The sequence below is a fragment of the Paralichthys olivaceus genome, chromosome 20 (assembly GCF_024713975.1).
Source record: "Paralichthys olivaceus isolate ysfri-2021 chromosome 20, ASM2471397v2, whole genome shotgun sequence".
NCBI lineage: Eukaryota > Metazoa > Chordata > Actinopteri > Pleuronectiformes > Paralichthyidae > Paralichthys > Paralichthys olivaceus.
In genome coordinates, this window is record NC_091112.1 from 6,293,903 (window position 1) to 6,303,129 (window position 9,227).

Below are 9,227 nucleotides of genomic sequence, written 5' to 3' on the forward strand. Positions count from 1 at the left end.
CCCTCCCCGTCTCCTTTCTTGTCTCCTTCTTTCTCTTTTACTCTTTCTCTCTCTCTCTCTCAGTCTGGTTGCCTCCCTCTCATTCTCTCCATTTCAGTGACCCTTCCCTCTCGCAGGCTGTTGTGTTGTGTCTGCCAGGCCTTCTCGGCTGGAGCGCAGGTTTCCTGAGTACTGGAACGGAACAGGTGCTGGCAGGGAGGCGCACTGAGAAAAGCCAGCTCCACTGTTCCCACTGAGTGTTTCTCACACACACACACGCACACACACACACACTCCTCATACCGATACAACACAGGCAGGACACAGCACACATGCTATGCTTCTGATGCAGTGTGTCATGTGTGAGCTCACCTGGATTCGGTTTATTTTATGGAGACAGTGGAGCGGCCTGACCTTGACAGTCTGATATGTACCCCATCACATCGTATTAAGTGCAGAGCTGCATAGAAATGTAATGAAACCAGTACAGGTGTTTTATGTTGTGATGTTGCAGTAGGGACAAGGTGTAAATATTGAAATTAATCACTTGGCCTCAGAACGATTGCTAATGAGCACCTGGATTTCTCCTCTGCCACAAGTCAAAATGTCCGCCATGAAAGCACAGTTGCTTCACAGCAAGACAGGTTTTCCACATCTGAAAATAGTCCCCAACAAATTCACTATTTGCTCAAGTTTGAGTTCCTTTGAGTTTGAAAAGTTTCAGTTTCCAGGCTAACTGAGGCTTTTAAAAGTAATAATATTTAACTATATGATTGTTGGGTAGCCTCACCTCACAGCTGGAAGGTACTTGGTTTGAATCCCTGTTCGTACCGGACCACAAATATGTCCTTGTTTTTAATGTTCATCAAATACTGGGATCTACTATTGTTCTTTCTTTTATAACAGCCGATTGTACATTTTTTGCTTTTGTTTTTTTTCTGAATGTGAACATGCAATGTAGAAGCTGGACGGCCCTCAAAGACGCCATTGGCAAGATAAAATAACCTCAAATGACACTGCAGAGATAAGATACATTTTGATTTCAGGATTCAAATATTTACATTTTCAACAAACAGACATAAACCCTTCCTACATAAAGAGAAAACACATGCTGCTCTGCTCTTGCAGGCACACAGATCATCACTCACACTATTAACACTTGTGCAGAAAAACGTAAACACCACAGCTCTAAGAATAACTCTCCATTTTCCCCCGAAGAATGATGTTTATCTCTCAGTGGCTCCTTAAGATGTCCCTCCCCCCAGTTAAGTGAATGGTGTTTATGTCTCCCACCCCTCATGATTTCACCCTGGAGAGGTCTGTGCCCTCTGCAGCTGGACAGTTCACTGCCCTGAGTGCAAGGACATGCCCCATAGCACCTAAAGAGACATAAAGATCCAGCAACTGCCGGCTCCCACAGGCCCCTAATGAAACTGTTGCTGGATTCCTGGCTTCGGAACAACATTAGTGTTAATAGATAGCTTTCAGCTAGCCTTAATGGTGAGCTAATTTTCAAAATGGCTCCTCTAAATTAAGAGGATGACACAGAGAAACAGTTAGAGGTCTAATGTGTGTTAAAGTCAGAGTGGGGGCCTCTTAAAGACTCTGAGGAAACAAATTGTTTTCTCTCGCTCAGCTGACAGGCTACCGGTGTTAATACATCAGACAACAGTCTAGCGCAGCGTGTTCATGAAAAACATAGTCAGCAACAACATTGAGATTAATTGAGAAGAAGTTGCTGTAATTCATCTTTCTCACTGTCTTCTCGGTCGTCTCTAGATAGATGGAAAGATAGAGAGATACTTTATTGATCCCAAGTTAAATCTAGTGTCTAATTACTGCAAAACAACAGGAAATATAGGCTTTAATATGAATTTAATGATGACATGTCCAGGGTGTACCCTGCTTCTCAGGGGTACATTCATAGTCCATCCATTTTGGATAAGTGGTACACGATTTGTATGTATGTATGGAAATGAACAGTTATGACATGGATGTACTATAGATAATTAAATAACATGGTAGAAAACAATAATGGCAATACAAATAATCAATGAATTCATAAATCAAAAAGGGTTTCATATAAACATAATCAAAAGATGTTTTTCATATTGAGGTGTATTAAGAATGTGAATTTAATTAACAAGTAAAACAAGGATGTCGTGTTAGTAATTTAGTAAGATCTGTAAAATTAATAATAATGGCAGTAAATAAAAACTTTTACTGCCATTATTACTAGTTTATATATATTCACAAGTGATAGGGTTTGCATACAAAACGACAGTTTTGGGAAAACTACTTATATATAGATATATTCGTTTTTGTGAGTTTTTTTGCAAGTAATATGCAATTTATATTAAAAAAAAATAATGTACATTCATACATTTCCTCTTATATATATATCTATGCTTGTAGCATAACTGTAACTACATTTCCCATGAGGCGTTGCGGTGTAATACGTCATTGCCGTGCGCAGGGCTGAGGTGGCGTTAGAGAGAAGGTAAACACGTTGGGTTTTGGGGGATTATTGTTTCTAAATCAGATAATTGGACGAAGTTATCTGTAAACGATCTGTTCATTTGATTGATTGTGTTTATGTAGTGAGACTGTGACTGTCCGTGTCGTCCCCCTGCTGTTTATCCGCTCTCCGTGTTGTAGCAGCAGCGCTAAGCTAACGCTAAGCTAATTAAATGAGTCGCTCGGTACCTGCTCCCTCTCTCTCCTCCAGGTCGGTTCCCGGCGGGGTCTCATCATGACGAAGCTCCTGGAGTGGCTGCTCGGTGTGGCGGTGGTGGTCGCGGTCTGGGCGGTGGTGTCCTTCGACCTGTTGGACCTGAGCCTGCCGCTCGCGTACCGGGAGGTGGCCTGGCCGATGCCTCTCTACCTGTTGGTGTCGTTCGGCTGCTACTCGCTGGCCACCGTGGGCTACAGGGTGGCCACCTTCAATGACTGCGAGGAGGCGGCGAGAGAGCTGCAGGAGCAGATCCGAGAAGCCAAAGAGGACCTGAGGAGAAAGGGCCTGAAGATGTGAAGCTTGACAAGGACCATGCAGAATCTTTTGATGGACTGTTGCACACAACCTGGTATCTGCACTCCTGAGGTTGGAGTCTCTAGTGTGAAATATGTTGGACGGACTTCCTGTTTCCAGCAGTTTCACCCTTCATTCATGCAGCCACGTTTGTTTTTATTCATGTATTAACCAGCATTAGTCGCACAACTGACTGATTTTTGTGTTACTCATAGATGACAACAAATAAGACTGAACTCTGAACTGAACTACAAACCTGTCTATTCAAAGATGTGTCTGAAGTAAAACAAGTTTGCAACATCCAGTTCTGTTCATATCAGCTTGTGGTTGCACTGATGACCATAGAAATAGAATACCAGTTATACGTTCAAATCACTGTTGTGTTTAATTATCGTCTGTGACCAGTTGTTCATCACTGGAATCATCCAGACAGGCACTGAACTGTATAAGATCGCAAATGTCTGATTCAGAAACTCTGGACATTTGCCAGAACTTTTCCCGCCACCTCAAACTTTACAGGAACTCAGTGTAAAAATAAAGCAGGAAAATGTCCAGAAAATTCACAGCGAGCAAGTGGACAAGTTGATGATGTTTCTAACACACAACAGACATAAAACTATAAAAAATCAAGAGAACAAAAATAATTCAGGATGTGCTATACACGAATAAGATGCAGACAAGTTTCTGTTGTTTTGATCATATCTGTTCTGGACAATCTCCTGCTGATTTGCTCATATGTGAAAGTTCAAAGTTCATGTCTGAAAACACCCTCTGACTAGATTCTCGGCCGGGAATTTTTACATTCTTTCAATCTGCGTCAGCTCCGCACAGTGTCGGCCTTGTCGTGCCTGTCTGGAGATTGTTGCTTGTCAGAATACATAGATTGTTATCTGTAGTGTACATTCCATTGTCCGGTTTCAGACCTGTTCCCTGTGGCTATTGCTGCGATGTAATTAAAATGGAGTATATTTTCTTCAGGTTTTCTGCCTCTGACTGTTTGTGTGTCATTGTTGGTCTGGGCTGGTTCAGAAGGTATGCGATTATGTGCATGAATTCTTGCATATATGATGCATATGACCCACATGGCCTGAGGGCTTTACATCAACTGGCCAATGTCTCCCTCTGTGCGAGAGACAGATCTCCTTTGTCCCATTTTGCAGCTAACGACATGGAATATACATTGTACAGCACTTCCATTGTTCCAATCAGAAAATACAAGTTAAATATGTCGTCCTGAAGAAATCCGATGTTGGCAAGTGCAGGTCTTTTGTGTGATCCTTAAAAGGCTGCCTCTGCTCATTTTCAGTGAGTCCCTGCTGTGAATAAACAAAGCATAGCCTGGCTAAAGGCGTCATTATAGGGTTTCAAAAGCTCCCATAACTTCAGAACAAATGCAAAGAGTTGGCAGTTCTCTGTGCTAGCTCTGCCTGTTGTGCCTTTTGGCTGCAGCCCCATCATGCCTTGCAACGTCACCCCCCGTGAATGTCTGCAAGCTGTTGCTCGAGCAGACTGGATGAAAGGCAACCTGTTATTTAGCAGAAAATCTTCGACTCTGGCAATTACACCAAAGGCTTCCCTCGGCAGGCAGTTATGTTCGTACTCGTAGCCACATGTGAAATAGTTGATCACTTTTTCTTTGTCATCATTCTCCCCCAGAATCTAACTTTGAAGACGTCCATCTGTTTCGTTCTCTTTCTACAGGCTATCAGACAAAAGTATATATCAGAGCGGGCCAGACGTTTTATAGCCCATTTACAGTGCATGTGAACAGCATTTCTCTTTTTAATCCCTTATTCCAAACATGCAGCACATAAGCATTAACCCAGACATAGCTGCAGGCATTTGCATTATAGAAAATGTGATGAAGTGTAATCTCACGCATAGACAGAAAAGTGTTAGAGCTACGCCAACACAGATGACCTCAAACACTAAAGCTTTTTTTTAATATTTATACCATAGTGCATTTCATTACCCCGGCCAAGGAGGTTATGTTTTCATTCCCGTCCATTTCTTTGTCATTGTTTTAGTAGGATTGCACAAAACTGCAGGACAGGTTTCCATGAAACTTGGTGGGTGGATGTGGTTTGGATCAGAGAAGAACCCATTAAATTTTGGTGCTGCTCTGGATCAGATGGTAGATCCGGGGTTTTTGTCACTTTCTTCAACATTGCGGAATATGGTGTTTTTTTAAACATTTTCCTCGATTCCTCAGAGGAGAATCTGATCTCAAGATCAAGATTCAAGATTTGAAAACAGTGACAATGTTGAAAAATCCAACGTTAAAGAAAGAGGAAAGACATTCCTGTATCCACCCCTTTGCTCGGATCTGCACCAAAGTATATTGGGTTCTTCCCTGATCCATACCACATCATTCCACCACAGTTTTGTGGTTAACCACTTTGTAGTTTTTGTGTAACGCCGCTAAATATGAGACAAACAAACACTGATAAAACATAATCTCCTCATCAGATGTAACAGTGATTGAGTGTCAGGATTCATAAGAGAGGAATCACCTGATAAAGTTGCTGCAGTTACTTGAAACACTGAGAAAAAAATCCATAATAACGACTGGGAAGTAACTTTATATCTCCGCCTGTGTGCTCTCGTGGCTCGGAGGTGAGAGTTTTGCTCCTCTGATGAGAAGGCTGCAGAGAGCTGGCTTTGCATTTCAATGGACGTCTTGAAGATTCAGTGTTGTCGACTTTGAGAGCTGTTATTAGGGTGCATCATTTTAGCAGTGCAGCACTAACAGGCCCGGAGTCTGTGCTTGCTCTATTCAGCTGCCAGCTGATTATCCTCTGTTGTTGGTTTGAAGTCATGTAAGGTCCCTTTTTTTCTGCTCTTCTTTCTTGGGAAATTAATCAGTGAAAACTTACAGGCAGTTGGATGCTTCATATTCTCAAAAATGTTTTATCCTCTGCTAAATTGCTTTGCTGTGCTTCATGTGCGTAGTAAGACCATTTCTACCAGGACAATAATAAGATAGATCAAAAGTTTTGCATGGGAGAAATAAAAACAGTCATAGTGTGTCCAAATTATGAGATACATAAGTCAGGATTTAGATTCACTAAATCAAAATAATGAGATGCTAAAGCACTTACTTAGTCGAAATCCACCAGGAATGTACGTTATGCTTTCATGTCTGTTGTTCGCCAACTCAGCGTCTTGCCAGAAGACATTATGTTATTCTGTGGCAAAAGTTGAGTCAGGTTCAATGTTTCTGTCGGACGACCTGTCGTTTTATGTTTGTGTGTGTGTGTGTGTGAGAGAGTATGTGTGTGCTGGCACCATTGCTGCTCTGTCAGACTGAATTACGGAGTTGTGTTTTTTTTAATTATGGGCCAAAGTTGCTCTGAAAGTAGCTTTAATAAGAATTTTGGCTTACAGTCAGTGTTTTATTATTATTCTACAATAAAACACAACTGTACCTACTATATTTTATCCTTTTATTGGTGATTGTTAGCTTTTATACATAGCTTCATTATATCATTGACTGTAGCAGGTCAGATTTGACCTAAAACTAGACGAGTACATAGGCAGGAATATTACTGTACAGGAACTGAATAAAGATCAACCCCATAAAAATGTTTATTTTGTTTTACTAAATCCAGATCATTTTCCAGTTACACAGAGAGGCATTGAGAAATGTACAAAAATGTCAAAAAATGTAGAATCCCACAATGTTAAGGAAAGTGAAAAAAAGAAAATCTGGAACCACACCCTGATCTGGATCTGCACCAACATTTCATGGGATCTTCTCTCGGCCATACAACAACCTAGTTTTTGCATAATCCTGCTGAATAACAAATGACAAACAAAAATATTTGTATCTATTGATTGATTCTTGTATCGCAAAGTGCTTAGTTCTGTACAGTTGTCGGTGTGATCTTAAATCTCTTAGAGATGGAACACGTCTACATGGTTTTTGTGCATGTTTTCTTTTTTTTGAGTGGTTCTCAGGGGATGACAGCCACTTCCCCACTTCTCAGAATTGCTCTTCTCTTGACACTGAGGGAGGCTGAGAAAGACGATGAACGTGCACAGAATGTTCTTCACCTTCTCCCCTCAAAGTGTCACAGTGAGAAGCATCAGTTAAATTGGGAAAAGTGAAACAGGAGGAAATCTAATGGGGGTTGAGCGGGCGGCGGGGTTGTGCCCGCAGCATGGCCCCACTCAGACCTTGAGACACTATAAAAAACATTTCTAGAGACACTAAAGTGACACTGCTGGGAGCAAATCCATCCAGACAGGCTGAGAACCAAGACTGTAAAATGATAGGTTATCATTTCTCTGCACAGAAAATACTTCTCTTTTCTCCCACCCACACGTTTCACAGCAAAACCTCAAAAACGTCCAGAGACGGGCAGAAGGAGAGACGGGGAGCTGGTAATCGAGGCCCAGAGCTGAAGGAGATGGAGGTCAGATGTATCTGATACAGGAAGGGTGAACAACAATGGCAGGTTGAAAGAGCGACGCGATCTGGAATAGAAACAGACACATACAGAGAGAGTGAATAAAAAAAAAAAAAGTGGAAGTGAGAGTGAATAAAAAGGTTTGAGTGACTAAGTGACACGGACAGGAAACCAAAAGCATGAGCTGGAACAAGACAGACGACCCAGGCAGCAGCCAAAAGTGTATGACAGGACTTTTTCAGGAAGAGAAGACCACACCCTGACCACCGGCGATGGCAGCCGACCAAAATCTGTGGCGTTTGAACCCAGAGGCTCCGACTCACCCTGTGTAACTTAAGTGTTTCCTCCCATCAGCCCCCACTGACCCTGACTTAGAGCTTTTAAAGGCCGAAGAGAGAATAAAGGAGCTTCGAAACAGGTCAGCTATGCTAAAACGAAATTTAATCCCAGCATGCAGTGCATCATCACTGCATAAAACAACGATGTGAACGAGGCTGAAGAGTCACTCAGGGGTCAGCCTATTGTTCTTTCCCAGCTCATAAACAGCTGCTCTGATACTTACAGGACGCCGGGTTCCCGTTCCGAGGCGACGACGAGGCTTATAAATGCTACAAATAGCTACACTAACATTAGGTAACCTCCCAGAGGCCCTGTGAGGCAGATACACTCCTGGCTCCTCTGAGGAGTAACATACGCTCGCAGGCAGACAGGGACCGGTCGTCACGCGTCCCGCTGATAGCGATGGCGCGACCCAGTGTGGAGATGCGGAGACGAACCAGCTGCCCACGCCAAACCCATTCTGAATCATGGATCTTTCTCGCTGCGTCTCGTGGCCTCCTCCCAGTTTGTAGTGTCACACACTGTTAGCTCACTTCTCGCTCTGTTTAACACCGATGACTGATAAATTGATTAAAGCCCAGGTTTTTTTGGGGCTTGTTGGTAAATGTTTGATTTAATTTAGCTCCAGTCATGTTGACTTTGAATCAAACATTTGTTTTTTAGAATAAATAAATATACTCAGCGGTCTTCAAAAAAATAAAACTTTAAAATACTCTTCTAACCATCTGGATGAAAAGTATTTCAACTCAAATGTGAAAAGGTTTATCATCAGTTCAAGTCCACATCGCTACGTCTGCCAAGAAGGTTATGGTTTCACCCTCGTCCGTTTGTTTGTTTGTAAGTAAGATTACACAGAAACCACTGGATGGATTTCCATGAAACTTTCCACTTACAAGATAGGGCGTTTTCAACCTCTACAATTTTCCCAGGGAATAGTTTATGGATCCAGATGAAAATGAGTGTGTGCATCTGGTGAAGCTTGATTGAATTCAAGGGGATTGTTCGGTCTTGGTGGAGGTGTGTGCTCGACTGAGAGCCATTCTAGAGCACACACCTCGGCCAAGTCCCAACAGTCCCTCTAAGAAACGACATTTAAAATCAGAAGATTCACATTTTATTTCGATCTGAACCAAATGTCACATTCACCTGTGACACTTCAACAACTGTCACTTCAACAACTGTCACTGTGTCAAAAAAGCAGTTGGTGCAAACTGAATCTCCGAAGATCAATTGCTGTGACTCAAAAGCAAAGAGTTATACAGTCGAGGCACAAGCCGAGGCAGAGAGTTTGATTCATGATCACTTTCCATCTATGAAATGAGGCTTTAAAATCTGATGCAAACATTTTATGTGTTTTTTTCCCCCCTTGCTAAGATTGTGTTCACAGGGTGTTCTTGATTTCCATGTTGGCTCCATGTTTATCTCTTGACTGCCCTTTACATTTATTACAGCGTTAAAGGTTTCACACT

General features: G+C 42.2%; 1 protein-coding gene across 1 annotated transcript; it reads left to right on the forward strand.

The window, feature by feature from the left end:
* The first annotated feature begins 2,403 nt into the window (after window positions 1–2,403).
* On the forward strand, window positions 2,404–3,984 carry dpm3 (dolichyl-phosphate mannosyltransferase subunit 3, regulatory). Its single transcript, XM_020102512.2, has 2 exons — window positions 2,404–2,479; window positions 2,708–3,984. The coding sequence occupies exon 2, from the start codon at window positions 2,732–2,734 to the stop codon at window positions 3,008–3,010; it is 279 nt and encodes a 92-aa protein (XP_019958071.1). The 5' UTR covers window positions 2,404–2,479; window positions 2,708–2,731; the 3' UTR covers window positions 3,011–3,984.
* The last annotated feature ends 5,243 nt before the right edge of the window (window positions 3,985–9,227 follow it).

Bases quoted from the DNA above. Each gene is read 5' to 3' on its own strand.
- dpm3 (XM_020102512.2), top strand. From the start codon at position 2,732: ATGACGAAGCTCCTGGAGTGGCTGCTCGGTGTGGCGGTGGTGGTCGCG.